Source organism: Hemibagrus wyckioides, linkage group LG06 (genome assembly GCF_019097595.1).
Source record: "Hemibagrus wyckioides isolate EC202008001 linkage group LG06, SWU_Hwy_1.0, whole genome shotgun sequence".
Classification (NCBI taxonomy): Eukaryota; Metazoa; Chordata; class Actinopteri; order Siluriformes; family Bagridae; genus Hemibagrus; species Hemibagrus wyckioides.
The window spans coordinates 14,120,261-14,143,459 of NC_080715.1; the positions used below are offsets into that span (position 1 = coordinate 14,120,261).

General features: G+C 38.5%; 1 protein-coding gene across 1 annotated transcript in view; it reads left to right on the forward strand.

Annotated features, from left to right (window-relative positions):
- Positions 1-611: 611 nt before the first annotated feature.
- Positions 612-23,199, forward strand: part of LOC131354882 (inactive dipeptidyl peptidase 10-like) — an 88,017-nt gene continuing 65,429 nt past the window's right edge. The window contains exons 1-2 of the mRNA XM_058392968.1: positions 612-744; positions 910-1,225. Coding sequence (XP_058248951.1) covers positions 1,169-1,225 — 57 coding nt within the window. The 5' untranslated portion in view covers positions 612-744; positions 910-1,168. The remainder of the gene's footprint in view (positions 745-909; positions 1,226-23,199) is intronic.

Genomic DNA, 23,199 nt, shown 5'->3' on the forward strand with positions numbered 1-23,199 from the left:
ATTTTCAGAGTTAGTGTGTCTCTCTGGCTGTATTTTCAGAGTTAGTGTGTCTCTCTGGCTGTATTTTCAGAGTTAGTGTGTCTCTCTGGCTGTATTTTCAGGGTTAGTGTGTCTCTCTGGCTGAATGTTCAGAGTTAGTGTGTTTCACTGGCTAAATATTCAGAGTTGGTGTGTTTTCTTGGCTGTGTGTTCAGAGAATGTGTGTTACTTTGATAGAATGTTCAAAGTGTGTGTGCTTCTCTGGCTGATTGTTCAGAGTTAGCATGTCTCTCTCGCTGAATGTTCAGAGTTGGACTTGATCCACTGCTCAATGCCACCCACTGTATAGAGCCATAGACGTGGGGCTTCTGTACATTGCTATCATCTCTCAAATCCCTTTGGTCCCCATTAGCGTTGCTATATAGCAGCACCTCGGAACTGTGGTGTGTTTCATTTCAAACAGCAAGTACAGAGCTGTCTCTGCTGTTAAAATTATCTCAATGCATGTGTACAGCAAAGCCCCTCTGTTGTATTAACTCCTTAAGTGTTCATTTGGTTCACTTCACTAAACAGTGTGGGTGTTCTTCTTCAGGACTAGTGATTTTGCAGTGTGACAACATAGACGGTGAGTGTGTGCATCTGTGTTTACAGAATCTGCATAAACAGACCTCAGCTTGATGGGGTTCAGGACTGGTCACTGCAATGAGAAAAGCTGGTTTATCGGGAAGTGTCCCTTAATCTCAGAAGGATTCAGGTGTTAGTAGTGTAAGTGACAGGTGATTACCATTGATTTGAATGTGCACCCTTTGGGCAATCTGTTGCAAATCAGTTAGTCATTAAAATTAATGTTTCATTTACATTCGTACTACATGCAAACTTAAACATCTTCATGCTTATGTAAATGCTGTGTTGCTGGGCTGTGCCCTACAGGTGCGCATATATATCACAGAGGGGGAGATAGTGGGGAGAGTGGAGCAGAGAGATCCAGCTGAGCACATTACGCATCTGATTCCCCACGCACTATACTGTCGGATCGCAGAGAAAGACCCGAGGAGAGGCTGCTTGCTGCTGCACATGCTTTATTTGCTGCTACTTGTGGACTGAGTGGATTAGTGAATTTCCAGTCGCTGAAAGTCCGGCTCAGACTGCGTCTTTTGGATCGGGCTGCCGCCGAGCTTTGAATGCAAACATGAACCAAACAGCCACCGTTTCCCAAGTGAAGTGTCAATCGTCCAAAACCATAAAGGTAAGACTGTTTTCCACCTTTTGTTTTTTTTTTTATTTATTTCTGCATGACTGATTTCAGGCTGATTTCTCAGTCGTGGGTGCAGTGTTCCGGTGATGGGAGATGAAGTTTGGCGACTCACCGCTCCAAAGTTGGCAGATGATGATGAGGAGGATGATGAGAGTGATGATGAATAGTTTTGCGCAGAGGATCTCCGCCACCGCGCCTTTTGCGTGCTCCACACGGCTGAAAATCCAGCCGTTATTCTTTGCGTATTTGTGGTCACTTTCCCTTAAAGCAGATTTCTACCGTATTCAGGGCGTTCTGATGAAATGTGCATTTGTAATATGCTTGTATTGCTATGCATGTGTGTTGCTCTATTATATAAACACATACACACGATATAATGAGCTGTATTTTTTTAAAAAGTGAATGTTGAGCAAGTGGAACAATGTTTGAGAGGCACATTTGGTCCCCAAATGCATGAAGATGTTGTAATTCTATACACGTCGAATGCAGCACTGAGGAGCGCATATATCACTCCCTTTGCAATGCGTAGCCATAGTGTGTGTGTGTGTGTGTGTGTGTGTTGGGCGCGCTATTTCATATCTAAAGGATTAGTGAGGTGCATTAACACTGCGCAGAGCTTCTGCCGATAACAATGCGAGTTTGCAACTTCGCACAGTCAGCCCTTATTTCAACAACCGACAATGAACTAGTAGTCTTTCAGCAGCCCCACGGTATATCGTATTCTCCACCCTTCCCATATACGTACAGTCAGTAGTGGATTATGTAAAAATGGCAGTGTAGACAGAGCTGGTGGGGTTGCACTTGCAGCTGAGGTTTTCATCTGACAGTGAAAGATGAGAGAGCGTTATGAGCTCTGTACTGCATGTCAGTCAATACTCTGAGGGAGCAGCAGCGTGACTTTAAATCCTCATTGCAGTCTGTCATTAATTTGTGTTGAAATCCACAACAACGGCAAGCACACGCCGAGCAGCTTCATCTGCATGGCTTGTTGAATGGTGAAGCTTTAGTTTGCTTTATGTTAACAGGCGTGTGTCGAATTGAAGTGTGTGCAATTGATGGAAATGATTAACACTGGGCTTACTGTTCATTCCGCCTCATTCATCCTCTCTGTGCTCATTAGCAATATGACCGAACCCGAGATCCACATGAGATCTTGAGATGTTTGACGGATGAGCTGATGTTCGGTGTGCCCGCTGTTCAGAGAGCTGAGTGCCTTCTTCATCTGATGAGCTTGTCTCCTGATTGCGCCAGGCACGCAGCATGGTCAGCTTTATTAGACCTCTTAGGTATTGTGCCTGCTGATCTGAGCGCGTGTGTAGGGTAAATGCAAAGGTCAGCTGTGACAGGGGGGTCAATCAATGAAGAGTTCAGTCCAATTACAGTGAGTAAAGGAGCCATCATCAACCTGCAACTAAGCATCCTGTCTCATTTACACACACACACCCACACACACGCACACACAAATCCTGGCAAACTATTGAAATATTTTCTGCATCTGACTGTGCTTTAAACAGAAACAGGATAGGCAGAATTCACACTCACTGGCTAGTGGAAGCATGCACAAAGACTACATGGCACAAATCAAGTGCAGAATATTCAGTCTATATTGAAATGATGGAATGGCGAATAAAGATTAAAGAAAGATAATAAAACTCATTATTTTATTAATAAAAGTCATGAACTGCATTTCAGTGTTTGAATGAAATGAGCCAATAATTTTTATCTGGTTCATAAAATATTTGCTCATTCATTTATTTAAACCTTTAATACAAAGCTCTGAAAGTGATTAAAGATCCACCAGCATCAGTGTGACACAAAATTTTGTTGCCTAAGAACTGAGAAGTGTGAGAAAGTGTGAAATCGGCCTTCACTTGCAGAGAAGATTGCAGTATTGCATTACGCCCATTGATCTGGGCTACACTGCTATTGTTTACACATTTATGAAGCTACTAAAGGCTCATTGATAAGTGTAATAATACCAAAATCTGGCTACTTAAACACAAAGAAAAAGACCTGGGAGCTCATTTCTGAAGCAGCAAATAAGTTCTCGTACATGCCGTTACACTATTAGTGTGTGATTTTCACGGAGGCCTTTTTTGCTCAATAACACATTTTTGTCTGCATGCACAAAAATATATATCTTGCCAAATTTATAAAGCATCAAATCATAACAAGTTCTTTATCACATATTTTCACATATTTTTCCCAGAAGAGTACATGACTATTAGTATTTGTGGTTTTTGGCTTCTATCTGACTTTCTCTTCACACCATTCCACAATTTGATACAGCCTTCTGCTAATAATGCTTAGTCTTGGCTGGCGTAAAGTTACACTCTGTGATTTCAGAACAAGCAAGTGATCTTGTTTTTCAGTTTTGCTCCTAGATATTTTACTCTCTTTATGTTCATTATATATCAGTATAGACCAGAAACAACAGTCAGTCATTTAAACGAGTGAAAATGTATTATTCAATTGTAATTCAGTTGAGTGCAAAGAGAAGGAGAAGGATTTATTTTTGAGGCATCTAAAAATACGAAATGTCAAGAATAAGAATGCAGATATATGCAAAAAAGAATGTTAAATTCATTTAGGTTGGTAGAATGTAAAAAAAAAACCCACACATTTAAACAACCTATTTTATTACTAAATGCTGAAATAATGCTGAGGTAGTATATGAAATATGAAATGTGTTTATTTTCTACACACCAATCAGGCATAACATTATGACCACCTGCCTAATATTGTGTTGGTCCCCCTTTTCCTACCAAAACAGCCCTGACCCATCATGCACTGTGTATTCTGACACCTTTCTCTCAGAACCAGCATTAACTTCTTCAGCAATCTGAGCAAAAGTAGCTCGTCTGTTGGATTGGATCACACGGGCCTGCATTCGCTCCCCATGTACATCAATGAGCCTTGGCCACCCATGACTCCATGCACCTTCCTTGCTCTTCCTTGCACCACTTTTGATAGATACTGACCACTGCAGACCGGGAACACCTCACAAGAGCTGCATTTTTGGAGATGCTCTGATCCAGTGGTCTAGCCATCACAATTTGGTCCTTAGCAATCTCGCTCAAATCCTTACGCTTGCCCATTTTTCCTGCTTCTAACACATCAACTTTGAGGACAAAATGTTCACTTGCTGCCTAATATATCCCACCTACTAACAGGTGCCATGATGAGGAGATAATCAGTGTTATTCACTTCACCTCTAGGTGCTCATAATGTTATGCCTGATCGGTGTATATATAAATGTATATGGAGGTGTAGTGAGCGAAATGTATAGAGATCTAGAAACAGACAGTTCTTTTTTTCTGTCTGGATTGAACCTAACAGGCATTCTCCTTCTGGACATTATTGCCAGACTCATTTTTAAACCCTGACTTGTTCACATCATGGCTTGCCCTGACTTAAAACCCAAAGTCCCAGGCTAATAACCCAGGAGTCACCACACAGTCGAGCTCTTGCTTATTAGAGCAATCTGAAACACTAGGACCCAGTCCACAAGAGAATCTTTAAAACCATGCACTGGGTTAAAACACCCAAGGATTACTGTATCATTAGAAATCACTGGTTGCATTATAAAGCAGCAGTGTAGTGTATTAGAGACATGTGGCATCTCTGAGTGGTGCATTCGATCTTGATAGAGTAGGAGTGAAACCCCACAAATCAGAGATTACTTTCAGTTGAGGTGAATTAAGCATGCTATTTAAGCCTGTCTGTCAGTTTGAAGAATCATTTATAAGCAAGAGGCATTTGCTGTGAGCTTAGAGGAAAATAAAGTAAAATAAAACAAAGGAAGAGAACTGGTCTTCAATTCCCCCATCTGTTGTATGTTTTCTGAAACATAATGCAAAGTTCAGATGTTTATCGCTGTGCTTGGTGCTATTGCTTCTCTCCAGGACGAGGTCAAATGCAAACTTTTCTTTCTGTTTGTTCATGTGCCGACTGTCTCTTTTGTGCTCCGTGTCCAAGGTTTCGCTGTTATTAACGGAAAGGAACTGGGTCCTCTAGACAGGCAAGAATCCAGTGTCCTCCCAGTGAATGTAAAAAAAAGGCATATATATTTTTCACGAACATCAGATGAAAGGTTAGTATGGGCTGTAATGTGACAAATTTGTACTCCAATCTGTCACCATAAATCATGCTACACTCCACTGAGGTGCCTCCAACTGTACAATTTCCTTATGTTCATAGGAGACATGCAGTAATTTCCTGAGGGGATAAGGATGCAATGATTTGGATGGATTAAAAGCAGTTGGAGCACTAGAGCAGGTATTTTGGTTGCTCTGGGGAGCATCTCTAAACATCCCTTTTGCCAGGCAACAGATAGAAATCTGAGTGAGTGAGTGAGTACGGGAGGATTTAATGATAAGAGGGCTCGTAAAGAGACCACAAAAAAAAAAAAGTAAAATAGACTTGGACCTGATTAAAGATTGTTGCAACAAGATTACAAGTGTCATACATAGCAGAGTTTAAAGACATCCTTTCAGTTTCTCAGAGCCTGAACAAAATTGGTGCAGAATTACTAAAAGCCTGATAAAAAGTTTTACAATTTCAGTAATATATCTAATTGGGGAGGATTAAATGTGTTAATGGATTTAGTAATGAAGAGCCATAGACCAGTCACCACATATGAAGTACATTAAGCTCATAGCTAGAGAGAATGCTTGCACATTTTTTTTTTCTCTATCTAGCTGCTTAATTCTGGCCTTTCGGAGTGTTTACAGGCCACGTTTTAGTCAGCACTTATTTGCAGAGCCTCACATTTGATTAATATGAACACTTGTTTTTGATGCAGCAATCACATTACTAAATTGAATGCTTTCTTCGCTGCCTGTTAGGTAATTATAGAAGATAATTATACAGCTTTTAAATAACCCAAAAGATGCTTTAGAACAGCTATATCACACTGACACATACGAGTGAGAAGATGTAGATGAACAACCAATAATATGTTTTGATAGGAAGTCAGTGAGGGCCTACGGTGCTAAAGATTTACTGTAGATGGAGGAATATGGAACTAGGTGGATTTGAGGGTGCAGGTGGGCTGGTAATGAAAAAGAAGAGTACAGACATAAAAAAAGAAGCAAGTGTATTACGAGATTTATACTGGAAGTGAGGAAAATGTTCAATAAGATTAAATATTTGGTTTTATGGTATAGCCAGGTTCTAAAATACAGCTGTAAAATTGGACCGAGGTGAAGTATTTGTGAGAAGCTGAGCAGCTAAATCTTTGGAGCCTTTGGAGAGAAAGAGAACTGATAGCACTGTGGACAGAATTGCAACAATCCAACGGCCTAGAGACAAACACACGACTGAGGGATACAACAGCAAGTGGGAAAGACAAGCACTGAGTTTCTCAATGTTCTCCAAATGAAAAAAAGAGCTTTTTCACTACAGAGGCTGATGGTAGTCAAAGGAGAGAGTATGGTCTAGAATGACTCAGAGGTTGTGAACAGAAAAAGCAGTAGGCGTGGTATCAATGTAAAAGTTTATATATTTATTTTTGGCTAAGAACCGCTTTTGAGCCAAAATGGTGTTGGAAAACGGTGTTATCGTTTTGGAAATTGAGAGTTGTTTGTCATCCAAATCAAATACTCAGGAGACAAGCAAGAGTTTAGGCCATGGGCAGGTATTGGGTGGGATTTTATGTATGAATGTCATCAGGGAAAGTTATGATTAAAGCTTTATATGGTGTGTCTAAGAGCAAGGAAGTAACCAAATTATAAAAGTCAATGGACCGAGAGCTGAGCCTTGTGTAATAGTGGAGATTGTGGTGTGTCGCCAGAGAAGGTAATGAAATGTTTTTTATCCATCAGATAAAAAGCTAAACCAGTCCTCTGTGCCGTGCTGGCAATACTCAGTTCACAAAGCTTTTGTAAAACGATAGAGTGACACATAATATCAATGACTGGGTCCACATCTAATAAAAAAATATTCTTAAAAGTGTCAGCAGAAGTCATTGTACACTCTTTTCCTCTGTCTTCCTTTCTGGGTGTTCTTTCTTTTTTTTATTTCTTTCTGCAGTCTGCACATTTATGAGCTTGTAGTTTTTAATGCAGTCTTTGTTGTTTTAACTCCATAGCTCATAAACTAGAATAAAAAGAAAATTAATTGGGAAAATAAATACAAAAGAATTATTATAAGAAATTATGCAAGCAATGATAGCCTAAAGCCTACCATCCATAGACTTCCCCAGACTCTTTACTGCGGATGCTCTGCCAGCCTTGTAGCCCCGGTTATTTATTGTTATAATTTTTTTTTTCTTTTTAATTCTGTATTTGTTTTAAGGTCTGTTTGCCTTTGGCTTTGAAATCATAAAGTGAACAAAGCTCAGCATGTTTCAGCTCAGGTAACTGGCTTGGCTACATTGCCCTAAAAAACGTCCTAGTTACTTTAGCAATATATTTCTTATATATCTTTTTTTTTTCTGTTACAAGCTGAAAAGCTGTCTACTGAATTGCTTTTGTTCGCTTCAAAATTTTTTTTATCCTGCTGCCATCAGCAACCACATTGTCAATAAAGACATGTCCTGCCAGCTCTACTTTCAGCTATGTTTGCATTATTCCGACTCGTCATCAGGGGACTTAACATCTCGATTCCAAAAACACTGACCACATTACGTGCTATATAGGCTAAAAGTTTGGTAGTAATGCGCTGCATAAAACTATACAGCATGTGGAAGAGCCATACGAGAACAGTGATGTGTTTTGAACAGAGGATTTGAAGATTTGAACAGACCAGATCCCTACAACACCCAGCCACATCTCACACTGACACGTTCACCTGATTTCTGATACAGCATGCCTGGGTTCAATCATCCACACACCCTATAAATAGAGGCTTTGAACTTTCACGTAACGCAAAGTATCTGCTTAGTGCTTCTCTGCAGCTGACATTACCAAGCCTTCTCGCCTGTGTTTATGCTTCTGGTTTTTGATCTGGTTTGTTTCCCTGGTTAATTTTTCTTTTCGAATGTTTCCTGACCTTTCGCCTGCTTTTGACTATACGAGTAAACTAAGGGGGTTTTTTTGGATCTGTTTGCTATTTGCCATCTTTAATAAACACATTACCCGCAACTGCAGCTGTCTGTGATGGCTGACGTTGACTAAATGGCTGCTGCTATAGTGACCAATTATTCTGATTCTGATATTGTTTATTTATTTATTTTTTTGCGAACTCCGGTTCTACATCCAGCAAATCTATTCTCCTTTAGCTTTACTGAGACTCTAAAATGCTTATAAAGGCTATAGTAACCTAATCAGAGGAATTAACATAGTAAATATTAAGTCATAGATCTAAAAAGTCATTTAGTGAAGAGGACTGTTATCAACAAGGTATTTTTTTATTTTTATTTTTTATTTTATTTATTTTAAGTACAACGCCAAGGGTGGAAAGTAACAGTACATGAGTACATGGTTCACTTTATGAGTATACTGTAATTAAATCATAGTACATTTAATATTTAGTTTTGTATTTGAATAAAATGTCATATTCAGCTTTGCTACATTTATTTGGATCACAGAATAAAATAATATTTCGCCCTGGATAAGACAGTGCAAATTTTAAATAATTCAATTTTAAGACCCAAGCAAAATAAATCTTTCTCCTGCCAGATGTCTACTCTTCTTACAGCACAATGTTTCAGATGAGACAGTGTGATAATGATCTGCAAATTAAGTGAGCCAAAACTGGAGGATATATCAGCATTTCACATCCAAACTGTAGAACCATATGCAGTTTGCTTGAGTAGCCAGATCTTTAGATGGTTTACATTTGAAAATCAGTTTTGATATTCAATATCCATTGCCTGTTGTGTTAAATGTAAACTATCTAGTCAAAGGTTTGTGGACATCTGACCATCAAACCCATATGTGAGCCTTTCCCCGAATGTTGCATCAAAATTCACACAATTTCCTTGGATGTCTTTGGATGCTGTAGCAATCCAATTTCCCTTCACTGAAATTAATAGGCCCAAAGCCTGTTCTAGCATCACAGTGCCCCTGTGCACAAAGCAAGCTCCGTGAAGACATGGTGTGCCAAGTTTGGTGTGGAAGAACTCGAGTGGCCTGCACAGAACACTGACCTCAAACCCACTGAACACATTTAGGATGAATTGGAATGCAATGCCAGACCTCCTCAATCGACAGCTGTGTCTGACCAAACTAATGCTCTCGTGGTTGAATGAGCAAATCCCAACAGTCACGCTCCAAAATCCAGTGGTAAGCCTTTCTTGAAGAATGGAGGTTATTATAACAGCAAAAGGGAGACTAAATCTGGAATGAGATTTCACATAATTGTGTGATGGTCAGCGCCACAAACTTTTAGCCATATAGTGTATCTATGTGCTTCTATAGTCTATAGGTAACTCTCATGATAATGTGAAATAGGCATCTTTCCTGGATAGCAAGCTACATAGCAAGAAACATGAATGAATTAACATGAACATGAAAATATAGCTACTGAAACCACAGCAGCATCTGACAAGTTACCTAGCCAGTTAACATTACTGTTCTTTATATACCACTGATAATTGAGGTAATGTTCACTTCAGCATTGCTCACCTCTTTGGTGACCCTAAGAAGAGACAGAGAAAATAGAATATTGGATTTGTTGTTGTTAATTGTACACATATGAAAACGTAATTACAAGGGTTTATAAATAGTTTTTCACCAGATGGCTTATTTACTCTAACTTGAGTAATTTTCTTAATGATTACATTCACTTTTACACCAGTTGGAATTATTATTATATACAGATCAGGCATAACATTATGATGACCTGCCCAGTGACCCATCATGCACTGTGTATTCTGACACCTTTCTATCAGAACCAGCATTAACTTCTTCAGTAATTTGAGCAACAGTAGCTGGTCTGTTGGATCAGATCACACGGGTCAGCCTTAACTCCCCATGTGCATCAATGAGCCTTGGCCGCCCATGACCCTGTCGCCGGTTCACCACTGTTCCTTCCTTGGACCACTTTTGATAGATACTGACCACTGCAGACCGGGAATACCCCACAAGAGCTGCAGTGTTGGAGATGCTCTGATCCAGTGGTCTAGCCATCACAATTTGGCCCTTGTCAAACTCGCTGAAATCCTTACACTTGTCCATTTCTCCTGCTTCTAACACATCAACTTTGAGGACAAAATGTTCACTTGCTGCCTAATATATCCCACCCACTAACAGGTGCCATGATGAGGAGATAATCAATGTTATTCACTTCATCTAAATATATATATATATATATATATATATATATATACTACACTAGTAATTGATTTATTCATGTCAGAAATGTACTGTTTTAAATAAACCTCTTTGGGTAGAATTGTAGTCTACAAACATATAGAGTTTAGTCCTTAATAAATTGATTAGTACTGAAATATTTCAATATATTTAAATAAATCATTTTCAGCAGGTGTTCCTGCTTCCACACCATTGACAGGAATACAGCTTCAGCAGTCCTTTACATATTTACAACTTCACTTTACACTGAAATTACATGCTGACTGTCTTATATCACTGAATATTTGCAGATATTTCGATTCACCTGTGATGCCTTAGCCTTAGCTTATCTTATGAACCTTTGTTCATGATTTTACACACTTGCTTTCATCCTTTGTACATCCTTTAGGAATTGTGATATTATAACTAATTGAATATGGAAATACGAATAATGAATTTGGTTTCAACTCAAAACTGAGAAATCCTCGTTCCAAATGGAAGTGAGTATACAGTAGTCATGAGGATGATGAATGCAAATTGCAAGCACCGATTCAACTCATTAGAGAGAGATCAAAGAACTCATCATTCTTGGCAAAGAAAGATTAAATTGCAAATCCAGAAATCAATATATTATATTTTATTAGATGGTATAGCACTTCGAATTAAAAGTAGTGTGACGCTACTTGTAGATGCGCATTAAGGGTAGCCATCTGTCCTTCCTCAGCAACCCCTGTGCTTCCTCCCTATTGACCAGCTGGTCTTGAACCAATGCCATGTATGTTTTATATAGTGATTTGTTTTTTTTTTCTCCTCATATCTGCTTGTTTTTCTCTCTCAGTGGAACAAATTCAAAATGGCCATTTTGGTTCTGTTTCATTAGCAATATTATATAAGGCTAATCTGAAGTACATTTTATTCCTATCTTCATTAAACAATTCTTTGAACTTATCTATTTTTTTTTTTTAAATAAATAATAAAGTTAAATATAAATTCAGGCAAAAGTCTAGCTTTAAATCAATACACAGTATTAGTGGTAATATATCTAACTAAAATCGCATTGCATTAATATACAGGTCACAGTCTAAACCACTCTCTAATGTCATGTACATTTAGGCAATAAAAAGTTTAAATATAGCGTTCAGTAGGGTTCTTCACTTTCAGTAGGATTTCTTCACTGCCCCTCTGGGGTAGCCTCTTAAGCTAGACATCTAGCATTGTGTATAGTGTATGGGATGTTCTGTCAATAAACATAGCCAAGAACTTGCTTTCTCAAAGAGAAAAGGTTACAAAAAAGGCTTTCTCTAAAAGGTTGTCAAACATGCAGGATTATGCACTATACATTATCTAGTATACTCATGACTGTCTGCTTCTCTAATAACTTAAACCGGGAGTTCATAACTTATAGTTGCAGGTTCTTGCCCCAGATAGCTCATTGTGTCAGTGTTCAAGTTTGTTTTAATGTAAAACAGCACATTAAATACATTCATGTTGAAGTATTTGTGAGTTTGGTTATCTAATCATATATACTGTATTATTTCCATGATTACAAGAGTTGTTTGCTGTTGTAACAACACAGGGAGACACTGTTAGTGCATTTACAATGGTATTCAATAAAAGAAAAAATCACTTATCTCAAATACGCCCGGCTGTTAGCTTCTAAACATAAAAGAACAATAACAAATAACTTATTTTCTCACTACCCATTTTCCAGCAACATTCAATTTCTCATTAATGAGAAGGCCCAACATAGAAGAAGTGGAGATGGGAATCTTTAGGCTCCCAGTTGCAGAATTCAAGTTGCAGCTATATGGTGAGGTTAGCATTTGGTTTGATAAGTTAGAGATATATAAGATGACAGGCACAGTTTTGATGACATGTGAAAGTGTACTGATGGAGTATTAGTACGAAAGTTGAAGATTTTGTACCAGATCTGTGAGAGCAGAGTGTACAGATGAGGAGAGAGAGAGATAGACAGATGCTGGACAGACTGAAGGATTAAAGCACTGCTGTCCTTAGGCAGAGATAAAGAAAGAGCTAAAACTTGCTGCACCACTATCAACAGGTAGTTGAACTATATGCAAGAGAGAATACAAAGTGAGAATAGATCGATTGTCAATTAAATCGGTTTAAATAAAAGAAAAGTTGAACTCAGAACACCTTTGAAGACAACATGTTAATTAGGAAGATTAATATTCAGGTATTTTCCCCAAATGGCCTGAAGCTTACGGCTAGAAAGTATTGAAATTAAGTATAACTAGATGCTCTAAGGCCTGAAGCTGAGACTACCTCTGGGGAATCTCAGTGGTTTTATGTAGAACCCTACAAAAAGGGTTAGGAAAGAACCAAAGAAAGTATCTTTTGAAAATCTGGAACCATAAAGCATCCAGAGAACCACTGAGTGTAGTGTTCAGGTTTTATCTCTGAATTCAGGAATGAAAAGATTAGGTGAAAAAGGTCTCTCTTACGATAATGTTCACTTTATATAACATTTTGTGTGTGTGTGTCTGTCTGTGTTTGAGAGAGATAGAGAAAGAGAGATTCACACAGTCAACTTGAAGCAGGAAGTCATGCTGAGCACTGCTGTTAGCTGACACACATGGCAGGTGGCAGTTATGTTTTGCTGCGCTTATGGCAGGGAGAAGCTTAGGCCTCTAAGTGCCTGTGAGGATGCTGTGACTAATGAAGTATTTGTACACTCTCATCACAAACACTCAGAAAGTCAACCTCCTGCAACAGCTGTAATTATGCATGAGTGAGTCGTTTTGGTTGGATGTAGCTGGGCAACCGTTGCTATAGTGAGGTGACTGTTAGAGGTGGGGCAAACTGAAAAGCAGCAGCGTGTGATGGGGAAAAGGGCAGATCTCTGATGTACTGTAATGGCCTTTAATTCGGACAGACGTTAAGTGCAGGGGTGAAGGCGGAGTTAGAGTAGTCTTGAACTCCAGCCCCTTCTCATGGTATTACAACTTCTACTGAACATAACAACTCTATGATAACCACATAGAATAGGTAGTGTTTGAAAAAAAAAAGTGATATTTTGCATATTTTAACTCCTGAAAGTCATGGATAATTATTTAGATGTTCATCTTAAAGCATATTCTACCACTGCTGTAAATGATTTAGCAACTATAGTAAAAATAACACGAAAGGTATGTACGAGTATGGCTGTAACCAGTTATGAGAACACTCAGCTTTGACCCTCAGTAATTTCAGTTGTTTAAATCAATGTGGAAACCGTGGCATCCTAAAACAATTGGCTGATCGTCACAAGCTGCTTAGATGGCTATACACACTTGTTAGATCAATGATGTATTGTGTAACTCTACCTTTTAATAACATACGATCAGCGTCATACAGTTCGTTATTAGCTATCACATGTAAAAATGTAATTCAGAAATCCTCAGGCAAAACAAGAAGGCTTGTCTTGTTCAAACAAGATAAGTAACTCAATAAAACTGGGAAGCTGGATGAGCAGTTTCTGGATGAATGGAAGGATAACATAACAGATTAGGGAGATAATTGGTTCTACACACTGTGGTATATCAACAAGGTTTATCACATTTCTGCAATGTGAACCTAAAAATGTAATCCTGGTTATTATTTTGTTTCAGAAAACATGATGCAGCCATTCTGAGGAGTGGTTTCGTCATTAGTTATAGTCTATGTTGTTACTGTCGCTGTGGTTGAAGCTGGGTGTTTTTCTTCAAAACAACTGAAGGTCACCAGTTATGAGTATTTACAGCAGCAGTGTTTTTTCTCGGCTTAACAGTTATATGCAGCAGTGAGAGATGGCTGTCCTAACATCTGTTGCGTAGGCTTCTCTACATTGTCCAGCTGTAGGCTTTGCTGTGAGTTGGTGTCTATTATCTATAATCGCTTCACACAGAACGCCCATATTAAAGCCTATATTGGAGTTATTACTCTCGGAAGCGAGTATGCCTCTTTTTGTCTCAACGGCCTCAAAATGATCCTACTGGATACATAAATATGTAAAAGATATCATGATGTTGCTATGTTGTGCAATATCTCCCTGATTTATTTTGTATTACATTTCTGGGTAAAGTGTGTATGTGTGTGTGTGTGTGTACTCAGGTGTGAATAAATGGTGTTGATCAGTGGCACTTGTGTGATTAGCAGGTCTTAGTGGAAGTGTGGTGCTTCACTGAGTGTGGTTCCGCTTTACTTACTTGCAGCAACACACGCAGTACTGTCACACTGTCACACTCACCCTGCTGTAAGAAAAATTCTGTCTCATGGCCAACTAGCACAAAGCGTGCTGTAACAACTATACCATGTGACACACGTAACAACGATCACTCACCCTGTTCCTGAAGATATGCCTTCCACCAGATTTCTTTTCCAGCCCAAACCAGCACAACTGCTGCAGATAATCAGTTTACCCGACGAGCCGCATCAGGTCATTTCGATAAGGGCTGGAAACGAAATATAGAAAAATATACAAAATATACAGGGCTAATGACTGAGTACCGCTGCACAGATGTTGCTTTGTGGCTGCTACATAGTAGAACAGAAATACTGCCACATGTATGTGATACATGATGCATGCATTTTGTTACCTCAAACACATTACTCTTAAGATAAAGAAACCCAGGTTATATGAGCCCTCATGTGGGGAAAAGTAGAACTGCTTATTTCTTTTCTTCTCGGTGTTTTCTCGTTTTCTGTACAATTTTTGAGTTCTGTAAGGGTGAGTATACTCATGAACTTGGAAAGTGAAATAAAATTTGTTTCGTTAAAAAAATTTTCGCCCAGCCGACAATACTGAACAGACGGGTTACAGTTCATGTGGAGCAGTGACATCATCTGGCAATACAGATCTGTATAGCTGTGTCTCGTCTCCATAGCTATGAAAATGGACTTGATGCAATTTAATAAACTAACCAAGATATAAAATCTAACACTAACAAAATATTAATACTTAGAAAAAGAATTTAACACAAGACCAAAAAGACCAAACAGCAATATATGTGTAAAAAGCCTGAGTGTTCATATGCTATAACTATATAATACGAGAATATGTGTAAAATATGTATATCCAGTTGTGTAAATACAGGGCCATACAAATAAATCAGTGCTTTCATGATTAATTGTCATTTGTTCTTTTGTTCGGTAATCAGTCAGTGAGTTAATAAATGCAGTTTTATTTATATGGCTCAGCTACATATAGGAAATGAAAGGCACATAAGCACAAGGCATATAAGCCAGAGAACAGGTGCTAGGTATCTTTGCATCTTTGTATGTATGAACTGATTCAGGATTTTTCAGTGAGTTTTCAGAGCACAGGGGCTGTTTGGACAGCGTTGATAGGTGAAACCTTCTGTTCAAAGTATGCCAGTTTTTTCTCTCTCGGTAAAACAGGAGGTGAGAGGGGTTTAAGGCAGATAAAATACCCAGGAGATTATTTTGCTTAGCGATGCATGCATACACTGACTTTAGAATAAAATGATGTGGCACATGCTGAGGTCTTGGCCAGTGTATTTCAGTTTAGTGTTTTTGAGACACTTTTAAAAGACTAAGCCTCTTGGTTCAGATTTAATTCATGCTCTAGTGGTTTTGCTATTATCTTCTATGACATATATTAAAGAGAGTACAATAAGTGAGCTTTCTGAGGGCTCCTGAGCTAAGTAATAGAGCTTGGGATACTAGTAGAATAACTCAAGTAGAAATAGCATACAATATGTGAAATGCTTGTCCTTAAGGATTAAAAGCGATTCCAGTTAGAATGTCAGTAAAAGTTCAGTAAAAGTGATGTTTTAGACTTCACAAGATGACAATGTAAAAGGAAATAAGACTGCCACAACTCACAACGAAAAGCAATACCTAATATACACAAACTACCGTATCACAATGATTGTAGAAAATTCAATTAATAACAGTGTTGATGTAGTATTTTCATATCACTGCGCATAAAAAAAAGATCCGACTGCAAAATCTATAACTGTATGAATTACTAAAGCATTCCTGTGGCACACTGCCAGGCTCTTTTGTCTGTCATTCAATTTTCTCCCATCTGAGAGCAAGGAAAGCTTATGGCTGTCAATGTATAATAATAATGGAAACAGTGCGTCCTGGCAGAATAATGAATAGTCACATACTGTAGTGTCATGGTCAGTCCACCAGGAAATTACATTACCTTTCAAGTCAATCTGCTTGAATATAGAAATGAGTAGGTGACGGCTCAGACACAGGGTGCTGCAAGAGATGCTGCTCTCTACCCAGCCACATTTTTCTCTATTAGCCTGTGTACACAGTGTCGAGGATAGTTTTGACAGGCACAATTTTCTTGTAGGCAGAAAGTCCCAAAAATCTATAACTACGTCAATATAGTATAACAATATAACATTAGTATATTCACCCTTTGCCCTATTGATTGAACTGGTGCTTATGGTAAATGCGAGTTGAACAGATACAGTACATACAGTGGATTGCCTTGAGCAATTCTAGTGATTTAGAGCTGCTTAATCATAGTAATAAAATTTACATGTACATGTCAGACCAGCAGTAGAAGCTCAAAGTTGCATGAGCAGCATTTTAGCACAAGAGGGCGCCAAAACTCCACTGTAAATGTAATGAGTTTATAACGTTGCAGTAATCTGCTAAAGCAACATGCCAGCGTTTGATTATAAATTCGAAACAAATCCAATGTATTTCATCACTCACAGCAATCATCTTCAGCATTCGTGCTCAGGCTGCCATGATGCATAGATTTGACGGATTATTTACTGGTTAATATTTGAATACCATCTTAAATCTACCCTGTTAAAGAGACGTCATGCAGCTCACTGTACCCTGATGCTTTTCAGTAATGTGTTTGCTTGCAACTTGATTCCTGATGAACTTGAAGAAGCTTCGTCAGTTATGAAACATACAAAATAAAGGATTTATATAAATAATATGAAGCTTGAGAACATTATGGTGCTAGATTGGTGGGTGGGGTGGGAAACAATATAATGTTGTTGATGAGCTTTCGGCTGCTTCCTACGTGTGTGAGGGTCACAACTGGTACGCACAACAACTTGGCACAGGTTTTACGCCGCATGCCCTTCCTGATGCAACCCTCCCATTTTTATCCAGGCTTGGGACCGCCACTGCATTTAGTGGCTGGGGTTTATGCACTGGCAGAGAATTGAACCTGGGCCTTCCACATGAAACAAAACAAAATTAGAACAATTTGTAATAACTAGGTTATGTAATTGAATAATGGTTTCTGGTGGTTTTAGAGCATTATCATGTTGTATCCAAAGTACACTTTATGTTAGGGCAGGATGCCTCCTGGTTCTTCAGTTTCCACCAAACCATGCACACATAGCAGTAGATGTACTGACTGAACTCAACATCTACAGGGTTGAATTAAGTCTTTCATTTGTGTCCATTTGAGCACTGTTGGTGTTAAATCAGCACTGGGGATTTTGCTTTGTAGGTGTGAATGAGTGTGTCAGTGTGTGTGTGCATTTCATGGTGCCTTAAAATAGATTGGAGTCCCATCCAGTGCCTCCTGCCAGATGTTCCTGAGATAAGCTCTGCATCCGCTGTGAACCTGACCAAGGATAAAGTATTGACTCATAATGAGCAAAAGAACTGATATTCATATTTGGATTAATGTGTTAAGAATGTGTTTATGTTTTACAATGAAAGAAGTGCCATTCAACAATAAAAACACATTCATGTAGACCTATTTTTTATCACCGTATTGTTAGATGGCAATACAGTGTTGCTGATTGTAGTATGTTTTGTCATCATGTGAAGCCTTACCAGCATTGACAGTTTTGAGTATGGGGCTAAATAAAAACTATCTTTGCAACATGCTTTGCTTCCATTAAAGTTGCCCACTTACAATTTTGTTTGAATGACTCAAGAGACAATCAAATGACACTACTGATGTGGAGAAATCATTTTTCCTTCTGTTAGAGAAACAGTTCCATGGCAAGAGATAATATTCTAGGCAATCAGGAGGAAAATGAGATGGTGAAAGACAGATGCACTAGGCTAGGAAAGGAGATAAGGGACTTTGTATTGAGCAGTCTTTGCATCTGGCTTAAATTAACCAGAACGAGTGAAGTGTTACGTGCAGATGAAGCTTGCATAGACGAATCAAAGGTGTTGAGTGAAGTGGTTTCTTCAGCACAGGACACCTCTCAACGTCTACATACTAGCCATATAAATCATCATAGTTTAACATCGGTTGAATTTGTTATCACATAATCAATATATCCTGAGTCAGATTTCAGTAAGCAGTACAGAGAGAGAAGGTCTGGCCTTGTGGTATACTGATGGGACGAGTATCTTCAGGCTCTGCCCACATTCAGGAGCATTAAAATTCATGAGATGTATTGGCTTTTGGTTTTGACTGCCAAGGCATTTCGAGAGAGAGAATAAGAAAGTGAGAGGCAGAGATAAAGACAGGCAGATAGAGAGATTCTCACTAGAAGACAAAGAGAGAAGGGAGATCATGGTCCTGCCATTACCACATTTACATAAATGAACCACAAAAAGAGCATTTATATTTTCAGTTGTTTTCCAGTGGTAGATTTTTTTGTGATTCTTTTGTTTTATTTTGTCTCACTGTAATCTTTAAAGATGGGTTTTTTGATAAGTGGTTTGACAGGTCAGTGTGTGACAAGTGCAAGATATATACAGGACATTAATTATACAGGAAATTGCATGTTAGAGATGCTGTGTGGAAATCTTCTGTAGCAGCAATTGTCTGTAAAATACTGACTATGAGGAGAAGTGTAGCAGCAATATTGGGGAAAAAGGTAGCAGCAAAACAGAGTCTCATAATAGTAAAAATGCCCCATAGAGTTATAAAGTTCTCTGATGGTTATACAGTGGTGGGTGATAGGAAAGGTTTGATTAGTTCAGGGGAGTGTTGGGAAGCAGCAGTGTGTTCAGTATATTAACTGTCTCTTAGAAGAAGCTGTAGCAAAGTCTGGTGGTGGTGGTAGCATGGATGTTCCAGTACCTTCGGCCCGATGGCCGAGTCCATGAGTGGTGTGGAAAGGGTCATCCACAAATCTGGAAGAGTTACGAATACACTGGTTGGTATAAAAGGTGTCAAAATGGGTTAAGAGACCCCACTGATTTTCTCATCTGTTCCCTTTAGTCACTCTAGAGTCTTGCACTCTGAAACTGTGCTGTTCCCATACCGTAAACAAACTGAAACAGCTGGTCAGGATGCTCACTATTGTCCCACTGTAGAAGATGGTGAGGATGGGAGAAGGAAGACTTAACTCTTTTCATCCTTCGAAGTAAGTATCTTTCTTTTAGGTGAGGTAATGTGCATGCCAAGACTCTTGGAACATTTGATGACACTTGGTACTATTTGTCTTTATAGTTTCACTATCCATTGTCACCCAGAGGAAGATGGATATCATTTTGAATATGGTTTCTCTCAAGGTTTCTTTCTCGAGTTGCTCAGGGAGTTTTTTCACTTTCACTGTCACCTCTAGCTTTGCTCATTAGTGTTCTAAATATACACTCAGATTTCTTTAAACCTGTCTCATGACAGTGTCACTTGCTAACAGTGCTATACAAATAAAATTCAACTGAACTGAATTGACATGAGTATGTAAGTGTGTATGTGTGTGATGCCCTGTGATCCAAACCTGGTTTTATCCCCTACCTGTCTACACACACAAACCTAGTAAATGTACATTTTATTTCATCATACTTACATCAGCTGGCCTTCACAACATGGTTTCCAAACATATTTTGAAAACCAGATGAATATTAAATTTAGTATCTGTTTGTCTTTGCCTTAATTGCACACGAGATGAATGTTGTCAATTAAAATTCCCCAAGTGAGACACAGCTATGTCATTATGACATGACATAGAGATAGAGATGGAGTGAGGCATATTGTATCTTACCAGACTTTTAAGCAAAAAGTAAAAGTGTTTTTTCCCTCCTAGCTCTGTCATTGGCTGTTTTCTTCTTTAGCAATCAGACAGTTATATCCCTAACCACCTGAAGCTATAAGAGACTGCTACGTTTTTGTTTAAAAATATCTAAAGTTATGTGATCAATCCGGAGCAAGATTCAGAAGCTTAAAATAGACTTGTTTACCACCAGTTTATCAGTTCCTGCAGCTGGAAATTCTTCTTCTTTTTCTTTTCATTTAAACAATTGTCTCAAAGAACAAAACAGGGACAATGCTTGGCAAAACCTGATATAGTGTAGATTATGCACAGCATTAGCCAGTACTTGTGTGAGCTATTGCTGGCTCTCACATTACCTCTGTCTCATCTCTTTCCTTTTGTCATCTCTTTTCCTTCCTCCTCGTCTTTTTCTCATCCCCGCCACCATCCATTCTCGGATAAGATCAAATCAAACGAACATTTCAGGAAATATTGTGGAATAGAGAGTGTTAGATATGTAAAGGATAAACAAATGAAGTTCTATACAGTAGAATTCTGCTTGTATAAAGAAAAACCCCTGTTGAATTTGTCAGTGCCTCATCAAGGTTCTCTCAGCAGCATCACAAATGAAAATGGGAAAAATAATCCTAATGCATATTTAGCAATTATTATTATTATTATTTGGTGACCAGCTTATGCTAGGATTTGTTTTTGCTAGAAAGTGCCCCTCAACAATTAACAGAAAGATTGAAGGAAGAAGATGGTGTAAGGCGACACGATTTAAATAACTTCATTAATGGTGTGGAATCCAGTGGGTGCTTCAGCAATTATCACTGTGACCCAGAGAAATTAGCTGCCAGTCCCACAGGACTTGACCCAATCTCACGTTAACGAGAACAGCTGCAGCTGTACTGCCCATCCCTACTCCCCTACCCTCCCCTCCCATCCCCACAGCACAGGTAGACACACTGAATACACATCAGCGGCTGCACCATCGACACACAAAAGGTGAGAGGAAATAGAAGAGAGACAGATCTCAGGTCAGCTCTGTCTGCACTGCTGGTATATTGTTTATGTGTTCTGTATGAGCATGTTGCCTCCTGAGTAACTGAAACAAACTTATGTACTCTGACTGAGAGAGACTGGATTACCCATCGTCCTTCCTCTGGTTTTCCTTCTCTATTCATACAGCATCGTCTTTCAGTTCTCCTCCTGTATAGAGGAATAAGGAGCTATTCCTGGAGTGCAGTGAGAGCAGGGGAAAGGCATAAGAGAGAGAGAGAGAGAGAGAGAGAGGAAGAGTGAACAGTTAGAACATGCCCTCACAGTCAAAGTCAGCTTGAATAAAACTGTCAATTCTTTACATTTGGCTTTCCTTAACTAACATTATTGACTTATTTACTTTGACAAGTGACTTCAACATTAATAAATTATAAAAAGCAAAAAAGTTAACACCTCCAGCAACTGAGAAGTTAACACTTCCACAGAAATGAGTCGCAATGTCAATTACAGAATGTTTCGAGATATGGATAACTTACAGGGTTGCCAGGTCTAAGCAAAATTTCCATACCTGCTACCTCAACCTCAACAAATCTTCATGTCTTGTGATCCCTGTATTGGCTTCCAGGTGTAAATACTGGAACTTGCTTTAGGTTCAACTCTGAGTGTTGTCAGTTAACAATGGCAAAAAATAGGGGTGTCATGGGGCACCTCATTTTCCTTATGGATGCTAAGAATACTGGTAATGCAGATGTTAACCTTTTGGTTTGTTTGGTGTGTTATTAACATCAAGTGATACATACCACTGTATATTCCTATTGTTTCTTACAGTGTATTAATATCAGTGTTCTTTGTTTGTTCATGTTAAGTAATGTGTTAAATAAATAAGCCATACTGCACCAGTTAGAGTGTGGTTATATTAAATGATGGCCTAAGCACAAGCCCACAGAGATCTATTGCAGTAAGCGTTTTGATCTAGGAAATGGAATTTTATGTGTTGAACACAGACACTAAAACATCCCAGTGCGGTTAGAGCAGATATAAGCACACTGGAATGCTGTTCGACCAATCAAAATAGTGGATCAGAACAAACTGTTATATAATGCCAGTCAAGGGAACCTTAATGTATCCTGTTAGCATATAATCATACCTAATAGTTAAGTTTAGGTTTCAAGTTCATTTAAATGAAATCCAACAAACTTATTTTTGATGTCCTTATAAATAATATGTGATACTGAATATAGTGGGAAAGATAAGCAGTGAAGGCGAGAATGACAATAAAATTGTTGAGCCATGTAGAAAAAGACCAATAGAGCTTATGTGATTGGCAAATAGAGCCAAAAGTGGTGCTAGAATGCCTCATGAGAGGAAATAGACAATGATTGCATGCTTCTTGGAATAGGCTGAAATAACATCAAGGACAATATAAAAACAGTATAACTTTCCGTAAGCTCTCTTGAGCTGGAATGGGTTGGTGCTCTGTCTCTGAACAGTTGATAAATACTTTATGATTTGCACTCTACAGTGCCTTTTTTCACCACAACTGATTCTTTTTGAAATCTGTGTAAAATAGGTTGTGTGCTTTTTGCTCTGCGTTTCATATTAATTAAATAATAAACCTTGATTATTATTTCAAGAGCTTGTATAAGGTTTGCAGTTCTCCAACATAACAAAAGTCTTAATTAAAAATAAATAAATAAATAAATAAATAAAGAAATAAATAAATAAATAAATAAATAAATGATTGGGCCAAACAATATGACTGTCTGGACCGTTACACACTGTATAGTACAGATGTATGGAAAGTAAAAAAGTCACCATTCCCTGCCTGCTAGACAAAATAGACTGCTAG